Genomic DNA, 24,947 nt, shown 5'->3' on the forward strand with positions numbered 1-24,947 from the left:
CCCACTTGGGCTCAGCTAAAGCCATCTTAGGGCTGCCCCCAAGCCCCTGGGCACATTGTCATCCCCTTGTCATCAGGCAACTGCTGTGCTATGCTTGTTAATTTCTTGGGGGGCCTGGATTATTCATTTCTGGCTTTACAATAAACCTGGCTGAGTGTAGGTGGCAATTAATGTTTCTTAAGTGAATGTGGCTCAGAGAGGTTAAGTAATAACCTCTTTTCTGCTCTGTAACACCCTCACCCCTGTACCATAACCCCGTCTCTCTAGCCTCTAAGCACGTGTCCCTCCAGGAATAGCCCAGAGAATCTGGAATTGAGCTCATGGATGACCCGCTCCCTTCTACCCCACTGCTTGAGAGTCATAACACTGATGTCCCCTACCTCATGTTGCAGACAGGGAAACTGAGGCCCAGAGAGGTAGTATGGCTTGGTGGTCCAGGTGGACCTGGGTTCAGGTCCCGGTCTTATGACTTTGGACAACCTTGTATACCTTTCTTCCTATCTTTTTTCCTTTTAAATAACAGCTTTAAGAAGATATTCACATACCATAAACAACCCCCCTTTTAAAGTGTACAGTTCAGTGGTTTTCAGTATATTCACAGAGTTGTGCAGCCATCATAGTATACCTTTCTGAGCCTCCGTTTCCTCATTGGTCAACCTTGGGTGATTACGGTACTGCTCTCATGGGGTGATTGTGAGAAGTGATGAAAAATATGCATGTAGAGGGCTTGGCCCAGCACCTGGCCAACAGGAATCCTTGGCCAGCAGGGGCAGTTATGGGGTTACAGAGCAAATCGGGTAAAGCCAATGTTGGCATGAGACCTGCCTCCCCAGGGGGGCTTTCCTGGGTCCTGTTTGGTGGTGACTTCTGAGCAGTGATTTGAGCTAGGCCATCGTGGTGGTGATGGGGGCTGGGAAGGCAATGATTACAGTTGTTTAAAAAGCCTTGTGGTAGCTAATAATTGAGTCAGTCATAACCCCTCTCATTAGCTAAGCCAGTGATTCTCAAAGTGTGGTCCCAGGGAAGCAGCATCAGTATCACAGGGGAACTCTGTAGAAATGCAAGTTCTCAGGCCCCACTTCACACTTACTGAATCAGACACTCTCGATGTGGGGTCCAGAAATCAGTATTTTAATAAGCCCTCCAGGTGATTCTGATGCCGCTGTAGTTTGAGGACCGCAGTTCTAAGCAAACCGTTCACCTATTCCTTGCTGCCTTTCTGAATGAGTGGGATAGTCACAGAATGGTGGGGGGTGGGGAGGAAGGGTTGTGATAAATCTCACAATAAGCCCCAGCCAGGGAGAGCCTGCCAGGCAGTGCTCATCTGTCCCAGCTCTGTCTTCTGGGCTGGGCAAGGGCCCCAAATTGCAACCAGACATGATAGGCCAAGATGCTCCAGGAAGTGGTTGCCAGTTTGGCCTCTCTACTGGGGAAATTATAGAGGCCCGAGTCAACAATCTCCTGTGAGACATCTATTCTTGTACAGAGGGAGAAACTGAGGTCCCAGAGAGGGCCAGAGACAATCCTTACAGTCCTTATTCATTGCATGAATGAAGTCACAATCTGGTTCTGGCAGATACAGCCAGGCCCTAGCTCGGGTCTCCTTCTTCCTGTCTTCTCCCTCCCTGAGTTCCAGACATCTGCTGTAGTAGTGTCAGTGTGAGGACCCTTCAGGAAGTGCAAGGCAGCTTGGGGGTCAACCTGAGCTGTGCTTCCAGCCCCAGCTCTGTCATTGATTCACTGTGTGATCTTGAGCAAGTGTGTCCCTCCCTAAGCCCCATTTTCTCATTTGGAAGACGGGGACAATTATTCAGGTGCCTGGAACACAAGATGTTCTCTATAAACTAAGTATATCTGTTCAGCTGTATTAAGCATCTAGGGGAAGGAAACTCCCAGCCAGTGCATAAAGGCAGGAGGAGGTGAAGTTCGGGGGCTTTTTAAACAGCATATAGCAAATGGAGCTGGTGAAGGTTGGAGAGCTGCCTTCTCAGGAAGGATGCTGGGGAAACTGATGGGTCAGGGATGGATGTGCTGAGAGCTTTGGGAGTCTCTTCAGTGGATACAAACTGGGGGCTTTGGTGACACGGTGTCCTGATATTTGTTTAACGTGAATTTCTGCTATTTATTTACTCAGTCTTTCAACCATGCTATGAAAAAATAAATAAATAAAGCAGGGTAAGGGGAGAGAGGGTGGGGAGGGGCCGTTATTTTGGAGAGAGGATGGTTGGGGAAAGCCTCTCCAAAGAAGCGATGTTTGAACAGAGTGCTGGATGAGTCAAGGAGCAATAAATAAGCAGAGAAAACAGCAAAGTGCAAAGCCTGGAGACGGAAATACATCTGGTGTGTTCCAGGAATGGCAAGGACATCAGAATGCTGGAGCCCAGTGATGGAGGGGTGAGAGGGGAAATCATCAAGTTCAAGGGGGGGGCAGATCTCACAGGGCCTTGCTGGCTACCCCGAGGGGTTAGACTTTTGCTCTCTAAGCATGATGGGAAGTCAATAGAGAGTTTTGAGGAAAGTGATGGTTTCTGGCTTTGCATTATAGGAGGACCTCTCTGGCTGCTTTCAAGAGAATGGTGTATAGTAGAGCCAGAGTGGAGGCAGAGAGACCAGTCAGGGACAAGAAAGTGGTGGCTTAGTCAGGATGGTGAGCCGCGACCTGTTCAGAGATGTATTCTGAAGGTAGAGCCAATAGGAATTTCTAAGGGATGGGATGTGGCAGCTGATGGAAAAAGAGAGTCAAGGGTACTCCTATCCAGCGGAGCTCCGGGGTGGAAGGTGGTGCCATTGCCAAGAAGGGGAGACTAAAGAGGAGCGAGATTTGAGGACAAACTGAGAGTTTGGTTTTGGACACGTTTGGTTTGAGAAGCCATTAGCCATCCAAGGAGAGACGTTGAGTAGGCAGTTGGACATGTGGCTAGACTCCGGGGAGAGGCTGTCACATTCTCACACCTGCTAAACGGCAAAGGCTATTGTGGCAAAGGGGTGGGAGCAGCATTAAAAGTGTTTTCATCGCCCGTTTGTGTTTTTAAGGAAATTCATTTTAAAATTTATATTAGTTTGTTATTCTAAAAAATACTAGAAAATGCAGAAAAACAAAAGCCAAATCAGTCTTAACTTTGCCACCCAGAGAGAGATAAGTCCTGCTGACTCTTGGTATGTAGTATATAAAAAACATCTACAAAAAATTGAAATCACGATGCCATTAAAATTTTATAATCTGCTTTTTTCACTTAACCTATTGCGAACCGGACATTTGCAGATGAATAATTATTGGCATGGAAAGAAAAATATGGAGATAAAATGTTTTGACACACCCAGTAGACAGGCCCTAGTGTGGCTCAGTTACTTGAGGATCTGAAGTCAGCTGGGCAATGGGACTGAAGGATTTCTGTGTAGGGTTGTCGTGATTAGGAATTGTCTGCAGCCCTTCCCAGAGGATGGGGCTGGATGAGATGACCTCAGGGAGGGCCCGTCTTCCCCTAAGCCCTGTGTCAGCGGCAGTCCCTGTCCCCCAGTGGATGTGGCTGCTGTGTTTTCTGTGGTTAATTACTGAACAGGAGAAGTTGGTACTCTCCTCCACACCTTATGTCTTCGCTGACTTAGCTCTTGACTGGAACTGGCCAAGGGGGCCTCCTCCTCCTTCCTTCATTCAAAACCCTTTACTGACATCTGGCAGCTAGCTCTGCTACCCAGGGGCATGTACTGGGATGCAGCCCTATACCTGCCCTCCAAGCAGGCCAAGAGCCCCTGTTTAAGGAGGTGTAAGTGGGCCAGAGTGGAGCCATGCCCTTTCCATGTCCTTCCTCCTGTCAGCCCCTGCTCTATAGATGAGACTGGCTCAGAGAAGGTAGGTGACTTTCCCAGGGCCACACATACAACAGGACTGGTATTCAAACCCCGGTCTCTCTGACTCCCAGCCGAGGCCCCTGCCACTACAACACATGAACACAAATAAAGCCATGTAGAAAGCGACCTGGGCCACATACAGAGAGGCCAGCATTGGGAGGGGATAGTAGAGTGTGGGGGATGGGCATCCCAGAGGGATCCTCTGAGCAGGAGCATTGTGTGGGGGCAGGGTGAGCAGTCTCAGCAGGGTACAAGTCCGTGAGGTGTTTTAGGCAGAATGCAGCATCAGCAGTCCCAGGGCGGGAGAGTCTGCGGACATTTGGGGAAAGCTATAGGTCAGTCCACAAGGGAAGTGTTTCCAGAGAAGTCCATTCCCTCGGGCATCTCTTTCAGGGCATGCCCCCACCCCAAAGAGGAGCACTTCTGGGAGTCCAGCCACATTCCCTTTTGCTGCATCTGCAGCTGTAGCTCTCATCCTGCATCCCTCACCTATTCACATCCTCCCAAGGCCACCAGCATCTCTCCTCATACCCTTTCTCTTCTGCCCATCCACTGGGAAGTTAGGAGCCCTGGCTCTAATCTCACCTGTCCTGGACATACTGGCTGACCTTGGGCAATGCCTTTCCCTCTCTGGGCCTCAGTCTCCTCATGTGTGCAATTGGGGTTGAGGGAAGTGGTAGAGGAATTCGGTTCTAATGTTCCTTCTATGTCTAAACATCTGGTTCTGGGCTACTCAGCAGCTTCCCACTGCACTCAGGGGAGTTCCAGGCCTCCATGGCATGGGTCCATGCTGCCTGATTCTCCTCCCTACACCTTCTCCCTCTCTGCACCCTTCTCTCCCTATCTGTCCTCTCTGATCCCCTTTCCTTCCATAGCTGTCTCATTATTTAATTCCTTAAGAGCTCATGAAGCTGGGGGCAATTGTCCCAATTCTGTAGATGACGCCATGCTTCTGCCACCTTTGGGATCATAGGGAAGGGGGATCCCTTCCTCAGCCGCTGACCTTCCCTGGCCCCCTGGCTGACCTCTGGGGCACGTCTCTCAAGACAGCCTTAAAACTGAGCCAGGGACTGAGGCCACCACTCATGAGTGTCTGAGCCTGGAGGCGTTTCCTGACTGTGGGACCCTGGTCCAGCCTGTTCCTACTGCCGGCCCAGACCAACCTACCGCTCACAGCTGAATGACCACTTCTCTGAGGTGCAGCCCTGCATCAAAGGCAGTTGAGAAGGTTGTAAAGTGTCTGTGAGCTCAGTAGCCCGGAGCTCGGGGGCTTCTCCATTTGGTGTCCAGCACAGAGCCACAACTCCAAGGAACTCTGATTCTTTTATCTGCTTTCCAGATAATTCTTCCCAAATAATGCTTCCCTCCTCCTCCAGCTACACAGCTTGCTGCCTAGTCTCCCCCGTTGTGTTATCCATCTAGCAGTCTAACCCCTCCCCTTCATGTTGCAATTGCAGATTTTTGCTGGTGTTCAGCTGCCTGGTGCTGTCCGTGCTGTCCACAATCCAGGAGCACCAGGAACTTGCCAACGAGTGTCTCCTCATCTTAGTGAGTGCCGGGGTCCCTGCCTGAGGGAGGCTGTTGAAGTAGCATCTCTGGGTTCGTAGTGAGGGTGGAGAGAGACTTCTCATACCATGGCTCAGAGAGTGGCTTGCTGTGCTGTGTTCCTGAGCTAGTGGCCATCCCTCTCTGGGCTTTATCTCCTGCTTTACAGCAGGTGTTGGGGGACCTCCTGCTTCTATGCCAGGGCTTATGATGGGCCTATAGACGAGGTGAGTAGGTCCCACTCCTTCTTAGGATCCCAACTGCTAATTCCACCCCTAGTGAGATGTTTGTTTTTGGAATTCTTTCCCCCTAAACAGAAGCATCTTGGAGGGGGACAGCTAACAGATAGCCACCCTTTATGTCACCCAGTCAGGGTTAGAAAGTCTGGGATGACTGGAAGGGGGGAGGTGGTCTGAGGAAATCCGAGTAACCAGGGACTCCGGGCTGTTTCTGGGCTGTGTGAGCTGGGCCCCCGTCCTAGAGATTGGAGAGAACTCAGGCCCCTGGCCCCACAGGAATTCGTCATGATTGTGGTGTTTGGCCTGGAGTACATCATCCGTGTCTGGTCTGCTGGATGTTGCTGCCGCTACCGAGGATGGCAGGGCCGCTTCCGCTTTGCCAGAAAACCCTTCTGTGTCATCGGTAAGAAGGATTGCCGCCCCACCCCTCGCCTGACCCTTGACCCCCAGCCCAGGGTTGACCCCCTGACCTCACCCCTGACCCAGACCCTGGCCGCTGACACAAACTCAATGGACCCTCCCAATCCTCACCACGGCACCACGATCCCAGGAACTCCCGACCTTGGGTTCCTGACGTGGGGTGGGTTGGTTCCCGGGTGCTAGCCGTGACCTCGCCATCCCTGCCCCTGCAGACTTCATCGTCTTCGTGGCCTCGGTGGCCGTCATCGCCGCGGGCACGCAGGGCAACATCTTTGCCACGTCTGCGTTGCGCAGCATGCGCTTCCTGCAGATCCTGCGCATGGTGCGCATGGACCGCCGCGGCGGGACCTGGAAGCTGCTGGGCTCGGTGGTCTACGCGCACAGCAAGGTGAGACGGCGGGGGCGGGAGGGGGCGTGCCCGGGCCGCCGTGGAGCCTGGGAGGGAGACCCGGAGGGGGCAGGGCCGGGGGGTTAAGGGGCGGAACAAGGTGAGGGCAGAAGCTGGGCCGGGCCGAGGCCAGAGGGGTAGGGCTTGAGGATCTCACTCAGAAGCTTCTGGATTGGGGTCTAAATGGACAACAAAGTGGGGAGCTGGGGCGGGTCTCAGGGTGGGGATGGGGTCAGGGCTAGATGTGGGGCCAGATCAAAGCCTGAAAATGGGGCTTGTGGGAGGAGGCCTGAGCTTGAAACCTGAAAAGTTAAGGGCAGGGCCGGGGGTGTGTCCTGCGGTTTGGAGGGGTCCTAGCCGTGTGGGGAAGGCGGGGCAGGGTCTCCTTGAAGGGAGATGCTGAGAAAGAAAGGTTGGCAGAGCCTCAGCCAGGGAACTCCGAGAGGTGGGGTATTTTTAGCCCCTTCCAGAACATCTCCCTTAGGCCATTCTGAGAGCCTTCCACCTTCCCGCCTCCCCCCGGTGGGCACAGCGTCCCCACTCCTCATGCCCTTCCACTGCAGCCTTCCCTATGGTCTCACCTGCTTCTGCCCCCACAGGAGCTGATCACCGCCTGGTACATCGGGTTCCTGGTGCTCATCTTTGCCTCCTTCCTGGTCTATCTGGCCGAGAAGGACGCCAACTCCGACTTCTCCTCCTACGCCGACTCGCTCTGGTGGGGAACGGTGCGTGAGGGTCTGTGCAGGACACCCCTTCTCCCTAGGACCGTCCATGACAATTGTGACCTCCTATTCTGGGCTGAGGGCCTCTTAGCTAGGGCTGGGACCCCCTATGACCAGCCGATATTTGCCCCAGTGGCCCTGCTTGCGCCCACATCAAGTCCCCCACGTGATACCTTCCCCCTGACCAACATGGAGGACGGGGTAACTGTCTGTGCCCCTAACCAGTCCCCTTTACAAGTCCTTGTGACCAACCTCTTGCGGTCAACCACGGGGGCCCCTTCCCTCATGATCAGGCTTCTATCTGCCTGTGCCCCCACCAAGCTCCTTTTGGGAGGCCCCTGTGACCAGCCCTGTGGGTCACCTGTGTGTGTCCCCAGATTACACTGACGACCATTGGCTATGGTGACAAGACGCCTCACACGTGGCTGGGCAGGGTCCTGGCTGCCGGCTTCGCCTTACTAGGCGTCTCCTTCTTTGCCTTGCCTGCGGTAAGTCCCCTCCACCTAGGGTCGCCCCACCTGGGGGAGAGGGGCCCTGGGGGCAGAGCCTGCTAAGCCCCTGTCCTTCATTAGCGGTGGGCGGCACCTCAGATGGGCAGAGATTGCCTTTTGTTGTCCCCACCAGCACATTCCCCCAACCATGCTTATCCCCCTAGGGCATCCTCGGCTCTGGCTTTGCCCTGAAGGTGCAGGAGCAGCACCGGCAGAAGCACTTCGAGAAGCGGAGGATGCCAGCGGCCAACCTTATCCAGGTACAAGATGCTCAGGAAGCCCCTGGTGTGTCAACACTGTGTGCTGACCCTCGTGTACAGCTTCACAACTGTGACTCCACTTTGACGCTCAGCGAGGAGATGTGATTTTTCTGGGGTCACATGCTGGGATGAGAGCTGGGATGCTGACGCAGATTGTCGGAAACTCCTCCCTGTACCAAATGCCCAGTTGAGGGTTAGCTAGAGCAGCCCCATCTGCCCACTCCAGTCCCAGCTCTACATGCCTGGATGAGAGGCCCTAGGCCCTGGTAGAGATACCCATTAACTGTGCAGCTATCAGTAAACCTGCTCCACTCCCAACACCTTAATTCATTCCACAAGCACTCACGCAAATGAATGTTGTGACTACAAACTGAGATAAATGCCTTGAAAGAAAGAAATGGTTCTTTGAAGGGCATTTAACAAGGGACCTGGCCTTGAAGGGGGTTTCAGGGAAGACTACCTTGGGAAAATGACACTTGAGCTGAGAGCTGGATGATGGGTAGGCATTAACAAGGTGAAGAGGTGAAGGGGAAAGCATTCAGGGTAAGGGAACAGCATGTGCAAAGGCCGTGGTGTGTTTGATTAACTTGAAAGAAGCTAGCAGGGCTGGAACAGAAAGCTGCAGGAGGAATGGATAGTGGGGAGATGGGCTGGGCCCAGACCTCGAGGCCATAGGGAAGAGTTTAACTTTTTCCTAAAAGCAACATGGAACCCCTGGCAGGGGAATGGGTGATATGATCAGATTTGTGTTTTGAAAAGTAGTGAATGGATTGGAGGGTGACCCAAGTGTGTGGGGGAGACCAGATAAGAGACTGCGTGAGGCAGAGTGCTGGGTGATATGGACTAGGGTTGTAACAGGTGAGATGGAAAGAAATGGGCAGATTCTGCATATTGAGGAAGTGAGATCAGTGACATCAGGAGTGAGGGAGAAGGAGGTGGCAGGGTGACTTCCAGGTTTCTGGCTTGCCAGCCTGATGATTGATGGCCCTGCTCACTGGAGTGGGACCAGATTAGGGGAATGAAGCATGTGAGTTTGGCTGGAGCATGTGGAGTCTGAAGGACCTCGGAGCCCCTGAGTGGCGATGCTGAGCAGGACCTGGATGTGTACAGGTATGCAGCTGAGAGGAGAGCAATGGGCTGGGCAGAGAAGGTACAGAGCCATTGCGTGTACACAGTAATGAAGCTCTGGGTGAGCTCACCCAGAGGGGAAAGGAAAGAGAGAGAAGAGAAGATGGCCCAGAACTGGACTTTTAGGAACCTCAAATTTTCGTGGCTGGGCAGTGAAAGTTGAGCTGGCCAAGGAGCGAGAGAAGCAGTAGTCAGACAGGTGGGTAGAAACCAGGCGTGTGTGGCCTCCACTTTCCCCACTGTGCTCAGGCATTCTGATGGGGCATGGGCCGAGGCAAGGGCTCTGATTTGTGTGGCTTTGTGACTCAGCCTTGGCTTCTCCCTGGCCTAGGGTGTGTACGAGAGAACCCCTTTGGGACACAGTTCAGGGAATGCTGGCACAGCCCATGTCAGCCTGCTCCCCAGCATGCCACACTCTGACTGGCCCCCCACATCCCAAGTCTGACTGATTCCCCTCCTTATCTCTCCTCCCCAGGGTGGAACCCTGTTCCCGATCCCTGCTATCTCCAGCCACCAGGCCAGCCTTTCCTTCTCAGCATCCCCTGGGACACAATGGTCACTGTCCCCTGGGAGCTGGCCTTCCGAGGGGCATTGTAGGGGCAGGCGGCTGGCACTGTCCATGCCGAGAGACAGCTGGTATTGTGGCGCCCATAATTAATGAGACAGTCTGGCAGCTGCTCCCCAGCCCAAGCCAGGGGCCTAGGCAAGCAGGAAGTAAAAATATTCCTGTCCTGGGAGTGTGCCTGGCTGGTGAGGTCAGCAGTGGGCAGTCCCTTAAGGACAAGAGGCACCCAAAGAAGGGGGGCATCCAGGGCCAGTTCTGCTTTGTCCCGCCTGGCAGCTTCCAAGCCTCCCTGCCCTCACTGGTCACCCACTCACAGTACTCCCTGGCTCTTCTTACCTGGAGGGAGGGAGACATTCCTGCCTCTCGTCTGACCCTCATCCCTCCTACAGCTGAGGAAACCCTGCAGGTCCATGGATGCTGAGGGGATGGTAGGTGATGCGCTCTACTCCTGCACCCCATGGGCAGTAACAGGCAGCTGGGAAATGTGGAGTGGCTTATTATTAGTAATGACTCACTCAGCATTCATTCCCCAAACACTTGCAGAACACCTACCATGTGCTAGAGGATACACTGGTGACCAAGACACAGCTTACAGTCTAGAAGGAGAAAAATACATTAATCAAATACACAGTGAATTATCTGTCAGCTCTGATAAGGGAGATTACAGGAGGGTTTAACAGGGGAACTTGGCATTAAGTTCCAACTATATGCCAAGCACTACATTTGGCATTTCACATCCATTCGCCCATTTAATCCTCACACTACCCAGTTAGGTAGGTAGTATTACATCCATTTTGCAGATGAGGTAACTGAGGCCCTGCAGCTTTACTAAATTTGCCCATACTTGTAAGGGGCACAGCTGGGGCTGGAAACCTCTATCTGCCTGACGACAAAACCCCAGTTCTTAACTCCTGCACTCTAAGACCCCTGGCTCTGAGGCTGATCTGCTCATCACCTTACGGAAGTAATTTCTCTCTAGGCTGCCAATTCTTTGGCTAGTCCTTCTGCTGGCTTTGGAATTGGAATTGGAATTGGCGTCTGGCTCTGCGTACCCTTCAGCTGGCCCAATGCCTGGGTTCTCTCAGGGGCAGAGGGTGGGGGACTGAGAGGCCTCTCTGATGCCTCGTCTCCCCTTTTTGCTTCCCCCGTACCACCAGGCTGCATGGCGCCTGTACTCTACTGACACAAGCCGGGCCTACCTGACAGCCACCTGGTACTACTACGACAGTATCCTCCCGTCCTTCAGGTAGGCCCAGCTGCAGGGGGAGGGGGTGGGGTGGGAGGGAAGGCTGACGGTAAGGCCCCTTAAGGACGAGTGGCTGGGACTCAGCCCTGGAGGGTGGGAAAGATGATGGCTCCCAAGGAAGTATCCGAGGCTGGTTCTGCAGATTCTACTAACTCAGAGCCTGGAATGTCCTCTGTCCCACTCTCTACATCCAGGAAAGGCAGCGACACTGGACACACAAGGCGTTGGGTGGACGCTGCCCCTCTCACTGAGCCTGTGTCCTATGGTTCTGGCAGTCCTATGCTCACCCAGAGTTGATGCCACTCAGCGTAGTGGCATAGCCAGCTCGTTTCCCCTCAGTCTGAGTTGAGGGCAGCGTTAGCCCTTGCCAGCCTGCTGTGTTGCAGCTGGGGGGAGAAAGTGTGGGATGGGCAAGAACAGGTGTACCAAAGTTGGGTGGTGCAAGGGCCCACACAGCCCCCCTGCGCATGAATATGTGCCTGTTTTCACTGTGCTAGGCAGTGGCCTTAGGACCCAGAAGTGGGTTCGCCCCTGTGGCCCAGGCCAGGGTAAGCCTGCACAGGGGTGGCTCCACACAGGATTATGAATAGCCTCATCAAGGTTCACGTGGCCAGGTGTCTGGCCAGGCCCTCAGGTAGGAATGAAGACCATGGAGCACAGCTCAGTCCCGTGGGCAGGCGGGCATCAAGTGAGCGTCAAGGTGGGCCAGGCTGCTGTGCTCAGCACTTCTGCGGTGCCTTTTTTTGCCTCATTAGTTCTCCAAGAGCAGCTGTTGCGTGATCCCACTCATTCCTACACCTGGCTGCCCCCCTCCCTGCCTCAGGGGCTTCCCAGGGGAGGAGCAGGCGAGAAGGGGCTAGGAAAGGGGGCTCCCAGAATCACACTGGTTCCCCCCCATCTCTCCACCTGGCAGAGACAAGCTCCCACCTCAGAGACAAGGGAGGGTGATTGGATTAGAGAAGCCACCCTTCCCAGGAGGAGCCTTAAAATGACTCAAAGCCAGGCCTTGGGGTGTGGGGCAAGGGCTGGTTTGTTAGAAATATGATGGGTATGAGGGGGAGGGAAGATTTGGGGGTGGGGTAGCCTTGGGTTCTTTGCTAAGAGAGACAGAACTTGGTTTGGAGATTCTGGGTCCACTGGGCCTCTTGCTCCTTGGACCTCAGTTTCCTCATCTGTACAATAGGAAGGCAGAAAAGGGAGATATCCTCCTTGGGTTATGTAAACAGTAAGTAGCCTGGAGAATTAGGAAGAAGCTGAGCCCCCAATCTAGTTTCTAAGAACCCAGAGCTGCAGGGAAAGGAAGCTGGGCTAGCCACCCTATTAAATCTCCCTCCTCAGCCTGAGTTTGTGCCCTATAATCCAGAGTGAGATCTGGAGGGTGAGGATTTTAGGGCTGCCGCTGGCCTCTGGACAGTCAGGCACACCTCTATATACAGGCACTCAGCTTGATGGGCAGAGTAAGCTGGATTTGAGCTCCCATTTGCCCCCTTGCGATGGTGCCCTGGAGTTGTGCTTAGCTTGCACAACCATACTTGGCATCCCTGAGGATTTCCCAGGAACTGAGTGTAGAAAGGGAGGGAGGAAATGCTAGTCTCTCCCAGCTTGCACCCCTGCCTGCTCTGGCCTGGGGTATTTGCTGAGCACCTCTAGAGAGGCAGGGCCTGGCAGGACCTGAGCTCAGGAGCTCGGTGCCTACCAAGTGAGGGGGTGGTGCCAGGGCCCTGCCTGCTGCTGATGGAGCCCTCTCCTGCAGAGAGCTGGCCCTCTTGTTTGAGCACGTGCAACGGGCCCGCAATGGGGGCCTACGGCCCCTGGAGGTGCGACGGGCGCCGGTACCTGACGGAGCGCCCTCCCGTTACCCGCCCGTTGCCACCTGCCACCGGCCGGGCAGCGCCTTCTTCTGCCCTGGGGAAAGGTAGGGGCCCTTTGGGGCCGCCACCTCCTCTTGCTTTTCCTCCTTCTTTTCCATTTTCTGTCTCATCCTCTCTCAGACCTGCCTCCAGCCACTACATGGGTGTCTGGGCCTGTTCTGGGGACTCCCAGGCCTTGTCATGAGGCTTGGTCAGTTGTCGTCAGACAGCCTGACAGGTACAGACTGAGAACCTCTCTGAAGAGGCCAGGCTGAAGTAACCTTTTTGTCACCTGGGAGAGTGGGAGATCCGTCCATACCATCCTGTCCTGTCACCTCCTCCATTCATTCCGTTGTCCTCTTTCTTTCTCTGTTTCCACATCCCCCTCACTCTTCCGTCCCTGCACCCCCATTCCCTCCCGGGAAGCTGGAGAGAGGAGGAGGCCGCTGGCCACAGGTGCTTACGGCTCAGGTAATCGTGGGCACCATCCTGGGGTGTGAGGGCAGGGACCCCCTCCCCCAGCATGTTCTCTTAGAAGAAGGGGCTTGACACTGACTTGCCTCTTGGGAACGAGAAGCCAGCTGGAAAGAGAGCTCTGTGGCTAAGACCCGCTGTAGGACCTACGTAAACTCAACCAATGACTAATGCTCTTGTCTTGTGTAACTCTTGTCCACAGCTTTGCTAATCCCAGACGATCCTCCTGGGATTCTCCCACAATGCCTTTCTTCCGTACTGAGGGACATTTTGCTGCTCCCAACAGTCTTTTTCCCCTTGACCTGACTCTCCTGGAGATTTTGCATCTTGAAAAAAGAACAAAGAAAGAACAATGCTTACCCCCACATCAGTGTTCATAATAGTGGAATTTCAGGCCTATTTGGATAAGGGATGCTCTATAACTCACAGTATAGGAAAGTGGCTGCTGCCACGGAGGTGTGTAGCTTTGAGGTGAAGGATTCAACCTCCCCTCATTTCTCCCCTGTCCCCTACCCATCTCTTTGTTTTGTCTCATCTTCACACATCATCCCTGCATCAGCCTGTCGGACATCTGGGCCTTGAGCCTCAGGTGTGATGCTGAGTCCCAGGGAGGGGAGACAAGGTGAGCCGCTCAGAGGTCAGGAGGAGGAAGTGCGGCGAATCTTGCCTCTGCCACCTGATGCTGGGTGTCCCTGAGAAAGTCATCAAGTCACTCCCAGCCTCTGGGTCCTAGGCAGAAAACCAGCGATGTTTAAGCTGATCAGGAGCTCTTGGTTCTCTGGGTTTCTGGGCTGAAAAGCCTGGGGAAAGCGGAGGAGGTGGTTTTGATGCAGGGGTCCCGGGTAACAGCATTCCTTTCCTATTCTCTGGCCGGGTGTGCTGAACAGGAAGTTGAGAGGCGGAGCCCTCCAGGGGGCTGGAGGGAGGGGAAGCAAGACTGCCCAGGCCAGGCCGGGAGCTCCCTGGAAGAGCATTCATGGTGCAACCCCACTCAGATTTTCTGTCACTGCCTGAAGGCTGTCACTGCCATCCCCATCCCCATCCAACCTAGGCCTCCAAGTAGAAACGCAAAGGTTTTGGTGTTTGTGCAACACTGTCTGGCTGATCCAGGGTGCTCTGTAGCTGCCAGTTCACTCTGGTCCCACCTCGCCTGCATAGGAAGGCTCTGGGGATGGAGCTTAGCCTGGAGCTCAGCATCTGTACCGCCCTGCACAGCAGCTCGGGGTCTCTGGGCCCCCGAAGGCCTAGGAACAGATTACTGCTGAGTGCTTGGCCATTACTAACTCCCAACCTTATGTCTTGTCTGTTCTGAAGTGTCTGTATGGCTGGGGCTTGTGGTCATGGTAGTGGAGTGTTCCTTCTACTGAGGGATCCCAGGGGGCTGAGCTGTGACTTCTGGGAGATCAGGCGCCAGGCTCAGGACAAATGGCCATATCCTTAATCTTGGCTATCTGGGCCTTATGGGGTGGGTCTCCCAGATGGGACCTGACACACATACACACACACAGCTAGTTGTCACCCCCTCACTGGTGCTTGTGGATGGACCCAGGCTGAGCACGTGTCCAGGACTCCAGGAGCAGGACTTCCTGGGGAATGGCATTGTCAGGTCAGCGCCGCCTGTCTTTGGGGTTTTGCCATGAGACACTAAAGCAGTATTTCTCAAAGCATGGTCCACTGATCTCTTGTATCAGCATCCTGTGGGGTGTTTGTTGAAGAATGCTGATAGCTGGACTTCTCCCCAAGCCCTCAGGAGGAGAATCTCTGGAGAAGAGGCACAGAATCCTGCATATTTCACTTGCTCCCCAGGAGATCCTCATGCAAAGCCTGAGAACCTTTGCAATCTAAGAATGTGGCTGGTGGATGATTTGTGTGGGGGGACTTCTCTCCCACCAACAACAGGAGGCCGGCCCCATTTTGGCAACTCCCCATGCTCTGCCCACCTGTCTTTTTTCCCACTAACCTCTGTTTGTGTCTTGTTCTCAACTTTCCAGCCAGATGTTTAGTAATAAACGGAGTTTCTTTCGGATCCACGCCAGCTGGAGACCGAGGTACCCCCTCGCCTGCTCCTCCTGTCCCCATTCCTCCTCGCCCAAGCCAGTTCAGGGGCTGGAGAGGGGACAGGATGCGCCAAGGACAAGGTGCATGTGCCTGCCGCCTGCCATCTGCTTGGGGCCCTGACAAGCCCCTTGCCTTCCAGGGGACGCCTCTGCCAAGTCTGGGGGCATGGGCTTGGTGCCCAGTCTGCAAGGAGGGAACTTATAGAAGCCTTGGGATGAGTTCTGGCTCTGCTGCTGACTCCTTGTGTGATCTTGGCCAAATTGCTTCTCTTCTCTGGACCTCAGTTTCCCATCTGTGGAATGGGCAGATTGAACTAGAGGCTCTCTGAGGGTCCCTCCCACTCTGGCTTTTGCTGGGCCTTGAGTTTAGCTTCCCCACTGCCCACCTAGGGACCTAGCAGATGCCTGAAGGAACTGGGATTGGCACCTCCCTCCCTAACTCCAGAGCCCAGCTCTTTTAGCTGCATCACCACTGCATTCGTATTTACCTGTCCTGTGCCAGGCCCAGCACTAGGGACACAGTGATGAATAAAATATGGTACCTGGAGAATTGCAAAGAGTGATTGCTATTCAGTATGATGAGTGCAACAAAAGGAGGAAGCAGAGGAGCTATGGAGACAGGGTCAGACATTTCCTCCCCTCCTCCCCCCCAGGAGGCCCAAAAAGGAGTGGGCGCGAAGGAGGGCCATTCTAGGCCCAGGAAGTGGCAAGGTGAAGAGGTGAGAGAGAGCACAGCTGTGGCAAAGGACCAGGCAGCCCATCGTGCTCAGACCTGAGAGTGGGAGGTCAGGAGCTGAGGTTGGGAGCAGAGCTGTTTCATGAAGAACCCAGAAGCCCCGTGTGAGCTTCATCCTGCTGTCACTGCCCGGCAGCTTGGGCCCATGGAGTCCTGGGTTTCCCAAAAGTACCTCTGGAGGCTTGTCCCAGGAGTAGAAGATGAGTGACCGAGATCCTGGCTGTGCTCTGTGTGAAACACCCAGAGACAGTGTTTCTTAGAAGTGTGGGTTCTGGGTCCAGACCTGGCCACCACTCACTAGCTAGGGGTCCTTGGGCACCAGTGCTCTGTGCCTCAGTTTCCTCAACGTAAAATGTGGATGATAATAGGATCTGCTTCCTTTCAAACTGTGCCTGACTCATACAAAGTACTATATAAATGTTAGCCGCATTTGATTTGGCATATTGAGCAGTTAAGAGCTTTCTTATTTTAAAAATGAGCTTGGAAACCTTGGCTGTAGGAAACGGGAATACACTGAAGGGTTAAGCTGAGGAGTCTCTGGGTCAGATCTGCCCCTTTACAAGATGACTTTGGCTGTGGGGGCATGGTGGGCAGGAAGGGCAAGACCAAGTCAGAGGGGCCAGCCATGAGGCTGTTTCCACAGTCCTAAAGAGAGGGCTGTATGCAGCATCAGAAGACGTAGGCTGCCTCTCTTCCCCCCGTGAGCTTGACCTTTGGCAGGCAGATGGTGAGTCCTTAAAGAAATTCCCTGTGGAAGTGAGTACAGGGCTTGGGTCCAACAGGGTAATCAGAGGGCAGTCCGTGCCCAGTTTGCCCTCCCCCACAGGACAGCCCCAGTCAAGCACCCCTCATCCATCTCCCAGGCACCAACAGAACCCTTCGATCAGTTTCTTTACCTCAGCACCATTGACATTTTGGATTTGATAATTCCTTGATGTTGGGAGTTGTCACATGCATTGTAGGATATTTAACAGCATCCCTGGTCTCTACCCACTAGGTGCCAGGAGCACGTCCCAGTGTGACAACAAAAATTGTCTCCAGACATTTCCAAATGTCCCCCAGTGAACAAAATCACCCCCAGTTGAGAACCACTGCCCTAGACCCTGTCCTGATTTCTGTTCTAATCTTGACTCCTTCCACAGGAGCTCTGTGACCTTGGGCAAGTCATTTCACCTCCCTCCACATCTATAAAATAGGGATGGAAAATATGGAACCACACAAAATGGCTGAGGAACTGAGGCAGTCAGATAGGACCTTGCGTGTTTGAAGGAGCCTGGGGAGGGAGGGCGCTTTTTCGATGTCCAACCTGTGCCAGGTTTCTTTCCATTTTCTTTGAGCTTTTAGGCTCCAAAGAGGCTGATGTGAGCCATTTTCTGGGTCCTGCCCAAGTAGCTGGAATTCAGGGCCACCCCTGGGAAAACAGTGCCTACTTACATTAGAGAGGAGCCCAGGCCTCTGGCTGGCTGGAAAGTTACAGAACCCCCACAACCCAGACTGGAAGCTCCCTCAACCATCACAGAATCAGAGCTGGAAAGGGACCTTTCAAGGCCTCTAGTACAAGCCCCCAGACCCTTTCCTCCATAAATCCTGCTGAGTGCAAGCTCAGTCTTGCTTGCACACTTCTTGTGACAGGGAGGTCACCCCCTACCCCCAGAATACCACTGGAGTGATGTGCTGGGTGCAGAGATCCGGAGTTCTGGCCTCTTGGCTGAGTGCCAGGGCCTTCTCCACCTCCCTCTCTTCCTCTCCCCCTTGGAGGAGTGGAGGACAGAGGAGGGGTTGCACGGCCGGGCGGGTGTGGGGTGCTTGCTAGCATGAGGAGAGCTCGAAGGAGTGGCTCTGCTAAGAAAGTTTGGGAGAGCCAACCTCAAACTTTGGTTGGAATCTTTGGGATGTGTTGAGGGGATACTGGGCCAGCAAACAGCATGCTAGATTGCAGGGGCCACCCCGTCCTTCCCTTCTGATTTCGAGGCCCCAACCCTTGACCTATAACTTCTCCCCTCTGGGCAGAGGCCCCTGCCTTTGAGGATGGCCCTCCATCCTGGCTGCCTTTCCGAAGGTGCCCCTGGTTTCAAGATCTCCCTTACCTCAGTACCTTGGCTCTATACCTTCCCTGTACCCCATGCCTTGGACATGGGGGACCCCGGCTACCACCCACCCCTGAAACCAGAATCTGACCTCTGCTCCACCCTTGATACGAAAGTCCCTGAGAGTATGTGACACATTCTTCTCCCCCAGTTCCTGCCCTACCTCAGGCTTCCTCTGACACTGGCTCGTGCTCTGCTGAGTCAGGGCCCCAGACATTTGGGATGGAACGGGCCAGAACCTGTCTTTAGGGGTCCGTACCAGTGGCAAGCCACAGCAGGCAGGCAGCAGTGACACCCACAGGGCGTGGGATGGGGGACGTTTGCATAGGTCCTACACCGACAGCGATAACATGGTCCTTGAACCTCTTGGACACAGAGTTACTCTACCAGGTACTGGTTAACCAGGGCCTATCCTGGGGAACCTGAGGCTTCCCCCCACCTGTCTTCCTCCGAGGTTTGGGGGATGTGGTGGGGAGCTGGGGTGTGGGGAGGGCAATGTCAGCTCGCGCAGACATGCGCTTGTGTACTCACATGAGCACAGATGTGTAGGTCCTGCTCCTACATGTGTAGGTTCAGTAGGCAGACGTGGGGTGTGGAGAGCTTTGGGGGAGGAATCCATGGTCACGGCAGGATGTCAGCCCAGGTGGGCGGAGTACAGGAGGGGAAACCACTGCAGAACAGGTTATAGACCTTCACTGGGAGCGCGGGCACCAGGCGTTCCCTGAGCAGACATGTGGGCCCAGCAGCTAACCCCACAGGGAGAAGGCCACTCAGTAGGCCAGTGGACTGCACACTTCCAGGGGCACCATTTACACTGAAGTCTGTGTGATGGAGACCTTTGGAATTTTCCAGTGCGCTACCTATGCAGTCGTACCAGGTTCTAAAGCCCCGACCTGACCAGTGTGGAATTAGATAGCTCCAGCAGTGGGGGAAGGAGGAAAACATAAATTGGCACATGTACACACACATGCCAACATATGTACACACACCAGTACCTGTGTACCCACAGTCACATGCATGCCTGCGAACACATACACACACCTCAACTCCACGGAGCCTGCCCCTGTGTACATGGGGCTTACCTCAGTGTACTTGGCCAGGCGAACTTCTCCACCCCTCAGCAGCCTATCTGTGCCCAGAATGGTCACCACTTCCACCCCACCCATCCACCTGGGCCAACCCAGCTCCCCTGTCCTCCTGTCTGTCTTTGACTCCTTTCTTGGGTTTCTCTCACGCCTTCCACTCTGACATCTGTCTCCTGTGCACCCCTTATCTTTCTGGGCAATGAGGGGTGGGAGGTATGGTTGGGGAGAGGACCTGCTCAGACTGACCCTGAATCAGCTTCTTGTAGAAGTTAGGGCTCCCCTCACCACACCCTTGACCCATCCCAGGAAGTTCCACTTGGTGGAGAAGCAAGACCAATAGCCACCCCCAAGTCCTGAGTCAGCTGTGTTCCCAATCAGGCCCAGCCCCGCCAGCTAACTTGGCTCTCTCCCCCACCCGACCTGCACTTCCAGCAGCCGGATGGGCATCAAAGACCGAATCCGCATAGGCAGCTCCCAGCGGCGGACGGGCCCCTCCAAGCAGCACCTGGCACCACCGTCAGTGGCCACCTCCCCGAGCAGCGAGCAGGTGTGTGAGGCCACCAGCCCCACCAAGGTGCAGAAGAGCTGGAGCTTCAATGACCGCACTCGCTTTCGGGCTTCTCTGAGACTCAAACCCCGAGCCTCTGCCGAGGGTGAGCCCCTAGGGGTCTGGGGCCCAGGACCTATTGAGGGTGGGAGGGTGGGAATAGAGTCCAGGCTGGGGGTAGAAAGACTTGGCTCTAGTCCTGACTCTGCAACTGATTGACCATTTTGGGGTACCCATCTTCTGGTCTGTAAAACGGGCATCATGATACCTGATTTGCTAGGCTCCAGACTGTTTAAGAATCAAATGAGCATGCAGAGGGTGGCATTTGATAGTGGTTAAGGGCACAGGCTTTGGAGCCAGGCTGTCTAGGTTTAAATTCTGGCTTTACCATTTGTCTTGGCATGTTTCTCTGGGCCTCATTCTCCTCATCTGTAAAATGGGGACAAGAATAGTATCCACTTCATAAGATTATTGTGAGGATTAAAAGAGATTATCCATAGAAGATGAACAGAAGAGTTTTTGGAATATAGTAAGTGCTCAACCAAGGCTAGCTGCATTACAAATGTGCTTCGGAAGGAGCAGGAGTCTATACTCAAGCGTGAGCCTCAACTGTGTACTGCCCTACACTGGATTATCGAGTTTATTTCTCCTAACCACCCTGGGAAGTAGGTTCTGTTTTTATCCCTATTTCACAGATGTGGAGACTGAGATCTCTCAGCTAGTCAGTGGCAGAGCTGCTATCCTCAACCAGGTCTGTCTAACCCATAGCCCACGCTCCCTACACCCCCCTCACCCAGCCCAGCCTGCAGATATGATGCTGTGAACCTGGAGGGGGTCCCTTTTTAACCAGTTAGAGAGGTCACCTTTTTAGTTGTAGCTCTGCTTCGGACTTGCACTGTGACTTAGGCAAGATACTGTCCCTTTCTGTACCTCAGTGTCCTCTCCTGGAAAGCGAGAGGGCGAGAGGGTTGGACCAAGGCCACTGGAAAAGTTCTCCCAGCGTTGACATGCTTTAGATATGCTGGGTGGGAAAAGGAGGGGTGGGTGCACAGGATGGAGGATTGGGACAAGAAGCCCCTTTGGGCGGGGGGACCCAGCTATGCTGCCTTTGTCTGTGCTGTGACAGTCTCCAAGATACGGCTGGCTGACAACTCGGAGAGCCCTTTCCTAGAAAGGTATAGAACCCCACAAACCAGTCTTTGGGAGGTGCTGACCCCCTAGCCAGGCCATGGCTGGTGCCTGGGGCCTGGGGCCCCTTCCGTGCCCAAGAAGCTGCCTGGTCTCCCACTACCTCCTGCCCCTGTGGGGCCAGGACAGCATCACCTCTGTGCAGTGTAGGGCGCCAGCCTTAGAGAAGCCATTTCTCTTATCCGAAGGGAGAATGACTTGATTTAGGGGCCTTCCCCAGCAGCAGAGCTGGGCACGGGAGCCATCTCCTTGAGCTCCCTTCCCTCTTGGCTGAAGGATAAGACTGTGGGTGTAATTATGTGCTCCTTTTCTCTGCGACTCACTGTCCTGAGTGGTGGGACCCGTGGGGCTTCTTCCAGGGCTCTGTGCAATTTGCCCCCGGCCAGACCAGATGTGCCCCAAAGCAGCTCCCAAGCACCTGGCCAGCGGGCAGATGTTTACCCTGACTGGACATAGGGAGATGGGCATGCAACAAGCTGAGGTTTGCCGCCCTGGGTAGGGCAGCAATGGGGGCTGGAGCCTGGTCTGCCTTGTGCCCCAGGAAGGTTCTGGGCCCTTTCTGGGCCTCTGTCTCCCTACTGGTAGCTCTAAGCGTCGTTTGGCTTGTGATGGTAGGAGGTGGGAGTAGTCCCTGGGCCCCCTGACTACCACCTGGGACCCCTGACTTTCCAGAGGGCCCCTCGGAGGAAGTGGCAGAGGAGAAGAGCTACCAGTGTGAGCTCACAGTAGAGGACGTCATGCCTGCTGTGAAGACGGTCATCCGCTCTGTCAGGTGAGCCTGAGGCCTGAGGTGCAATCAGCATCCGCCTGCCCCTGTTACTGCTCCGCACCTGGGGCCTGCCCTCATGTACAGGCCTGGCCTAACTCCCAGGCACACCAGCTGCTGCCCACCTGGCACCCTTGTCGGTGCCTGGCTGGCGGGACCCTGGAGTGTGGGTGGGTGGGGGACATGGCATATGGCTCCCAGCAGGGTTTGCTCATACCAAAGGCTGGCAGGGTGGGATGGTGGGCACAGCTGCCCATCACGGTCCATCTCCTCAAACCCTCAGTGTCCTCTCTGCTTCTCTGCCCTGCCTCTCGCTCACTTTATGTCAGGCTCTCTTCTCTTTATTTCTGTCTCCCTCGCTGTGTATCAGCATCTGCCCGCCTCTCCCTGTGTCTCTGTCTGATGTGCTCTTGCCCTCCATTTCTGTGTCTCAGACTTTCTCTCCCTGGGTGTCTTGACCTCAGCCTGTCTGTCTCCCCATGACTTCTAGAGCAGTGGGTTTTAAACCACAGGTCCCAACAGTTTGAAATCAACTTAGTGAAATCAATTTAGTGGGCCATGGTCAGCACTAAAAAACAGAATAGAATAGAAAATATCAGTGTGCATCCAGTAATTAGAATAAATACTGTTTATGAGACTTATGTTTCAGTTACGTGCATGTGTGTAAATATGTAGTGGTTTCTGATGTAAAATATATTTCTTATGGTGGGTCTTGGGCAAAAAGTTCAAAAGTCCCTGGCCTACTGGCTCAACTGGCTGTCTCCCTGCATCGACAAGTAAGGGGGGACCAGAGTCTCCTAAGCACTTAGTCACGGCCCAGCCGTGGATCTGGCCCCCAAGATCCTTGGCATAGAGTCCTGGCCTAGTTTCCATCTCCAGCTTACAGCTCTAGTTCCAGAGACCCCTTCACCGCCAGGCCTTCCAGACTCACCTCCTCTCTTCCCTGGCTGATGCACCTGCCCTCTAGCCTCTTCCCTTTGTGATCCTTTTAAAGTCAGAGTCAACTGGACACCCTCCACCCCGAGAATCTGAGGCCTCTCCCCACCCTCTTTTTATACATCCTGTCTCTCCCCTCCAAGTGACTAGCTTCAGGAGCACAATGCCTGAGCTGCCACCTCCAGGTCAACACTCCTTGGCCATCCCACAGACCCCTCACACCCAGCATGCCCCAAATCTGTTCCTTCTCCCGGGTCCCCACTTCAGGCAGTGACAATACCATCCATGGGAGTAATCCTAGACTCAGACTCTGAAGCCTTTCAGTCCCTTTCAGTCCTGAAATGCTCAAAGCTGTTCCATATCTCCACCGCACTACCCCCGTCCAACTCAGGCCCATCCCTGGAGCTGGTCTTCCTGACCAAATTTCTTTCAGGGAATATGCCCCAGGTTCTCAGCTTCGTCCCTCCCTCCAGGGCTGGCAGAATGGTCATGCTAAACCAGAGTAAACCACACGGCACCTTCCCCAACTTCCCGTTGCCCAATCTCTTTCAGGGATTCAGAGCTCTTCAGAGTACCCTCCTCAGAGACTCCTTCTCAAGGACAATCTCTTTCCCTGTCTTCTCATATGCCCTCCCCACCCCCTGTGAATTAACCCCTTTCTTTCCCTTCCTGTTCAGCTTCTTTGAACTGGCTCGCATTCACACACCTCCATGCCTGCCTATGTTGGGAAAGCCTCCCTTTGTCCCCCTCCTTTTGCCCCGGGACTGGAAAGTATCACTCTCAAGACTTGTTCCCTGACCTCCCCAGCAGAGGTCTCCCTTCTCTTGGTCCCCAGGCCTCTTTCTCTGTTCTTTAACATGGCCCCTGTCAACCCATAATTGCCTGTGTCCTCTGTCTCCCGCCTCAGACCTGGGCACCTAAGGCCAAGTATTGGATCTGACGCCCTTTAGGGTGCCCAGGGTCCAGTACAGCGGTGCTAACAAACATTTGTGGAATGAATGCAAAACTCTTTCTCCAAGCTATCGTCAGTAACGGTTTTCACAGATGCCTGCCTTGTGTCATACCTAGCAGAGAGCAACCAGGACCTGTTCCTGCCCTCGCAGGCTAATGCAACTACAGATACAGACATATTAAAGAATACGAAGGAAACCTACGGGGTCCGGGGGCGGGAGCGTGCTGGGCAGGTAGGGATGCTGGGAGACCCAACAGAGGTTGTTTGTGGTGGCCCAAGCAGGAGGTGCCCTGCTGCTAGACAAGGGGGTAACAAAGGCACAGAGAGGGGGCTAGAAAAGAATCCCTTCCTTCTGAGACCCCCTTCCCCGACAGGATCCTGAAGTTCCTGGTGGCCAAAAGGAAATTCAAGGAGACGCTGCGACCGTACGACGTGAAGGACGTCATCGAGCAGTACTCAGCAGGGCACCTGGACATGCTGGGCCGGATCAAGAGCCTGCAGGCTCGGTGGGTGCACCCGGCCCCGAAGGGGGAGCGGGGCAGGGAGGTCGTGGCCCCAGATTCCGCGCGAGACGCGCGTGCCCTAGCCCCTCCGCGGCCGCCTGAACGATGCTCCGAGCGCCCCCTAGGGCCCGCTGTGGGAGCTGGAGTTTTTCGCGGCTCGGGCCAGACCCTACACTTGTCTTGAACCTGAACGACCAGCTGGCGGGTCCTCTAGAACCCTCTACGCCTGTACGCCTCAGGGGACGTCTTTGGAATGTTTCCTGGTCCTAAGTTAATGAGCCTAAAATAATCAATGGCCTCTTATTTCCCCAGAGGATAGGCAAATTGTCCTCAATGCTGCCCATCTCTTGTTTCTGGAATCCGGCACTTCTCTCCACCCAGCATATAGGAAGAATTCTCACACTAAGACCCCAATCACCTACACCTGCCCTTCTCTTCCTGTGGCCTGAATTTTCACTGCCTGTTCATTCATTTGTTGTCTCAAGAAATAGTCGTTGGGTATTTGTTACTTGCCAGACAGTGGGCATATGGTGGAAGTCAAAACAGAGTCTCTGCCCTCACCGAGCCTTCATTCTCGTGGAAAGGAGACTAGATGATAAGTGAGTGAAACTAGAATATCTCAGATGATGATGAAGGTTAAGGAGAAAAATAAGGGCTCGAGTGTTGGGGTTTGCGATTTTAAATAGGTGAGAAGGTGACATTTGAGAAAAAAACTGAAGGTGAGGCAAGCAGCCCTGTGGCTATTTAAATAAAAAAGTCTCCAGAGGGAACAGTGAGTGCCAAGTCTTTGAGATGGATAGGTGGCTGGGAGGTTTAAGAGACAGCAAAGAGCTCGGTGTGTCTGTTCTGGTGTGAGAGAAGTAGCAGGTGAGGTTAAGAGGCTAATGACACTTAGCCTGTATAAAGCCCTGTA

General features: G+C 54.2%; 1 protein-coding gene across 6 annotated transcripts in view; it reads left to right on the forward strand.

The window, feature by feature from the left end:
- KCNQ4 (potassium voltage-gated channel subfamily Q member 4) overlaps positions 1–24,947 on the forward strand; it is a 54,600-nt gene that overhangs the window by 25,160 nt on the left and 4,493 nt on the right. For 2 of the 6 annotated variants that reach the window (XM_074334501.1, XM_074334505.1), the window contains exons 2-12: positions 5,307–5,397; positions 5,910–6,036; positions 6,266–6,441; positions 7,041–7,166; positions 7,541–7,651; positions 7,819–7,914; positions 10,765–10,853; positions 12,607–12,768; positions 19,575–19,795; positions 21,550–21,649; positions 23,906–24,037. In XM_074334501.1, coding sequence (XP_074190602.1) covers positions 5,307–5,397; positions 5,910–6,036; positions 6,266–6,441; positions 7,041–7,166; positions 7,541–7,651; positions 7,819–7,914; positions 10,765–10,853; positions 12,607–12,768; positions 19,575–19,795; positions 21,550–21,649; positions 23,906–24,037 — 1,431 coding nt within the window. Of the gene's footprint in view, positions 1–5,306; positions 5,398–5,909; positions 6,037–6,265; positions 6,442–7,040; positions 7,167–7,540; positions 7,652–7,818; positions 7,915–10,764; positions 10,854–12,606; positions 12,769–13,129; positions 13,175–15,168; positions 15,316–19,574; positions 19,796–21,549; positions 21,650–23,905; positions 24,038–24,947 lie in introns of all 6 variants that reach the window. The other 4 variants (XM_074334506.1, XM_074334502.1, XM_074334504.1 and 1 more) reach the window with 4 other exon arrangements.

This window comes from Rhinolophus sinicus, linkage group LG06 (assembly GCF_036562045.2).
Source record: "Rhinolophus sinicus isolate RSC01 linkage group LG06, ASM3656204v1, whole genome shotgun sequence".
Classification (NCBI taxonomy): Eukaryota; Metazoa; Chordata; class Mammalia; order Chiroptera; family Rhinolophidae; genus Rhinolophus; species Rhinolophus sinicus.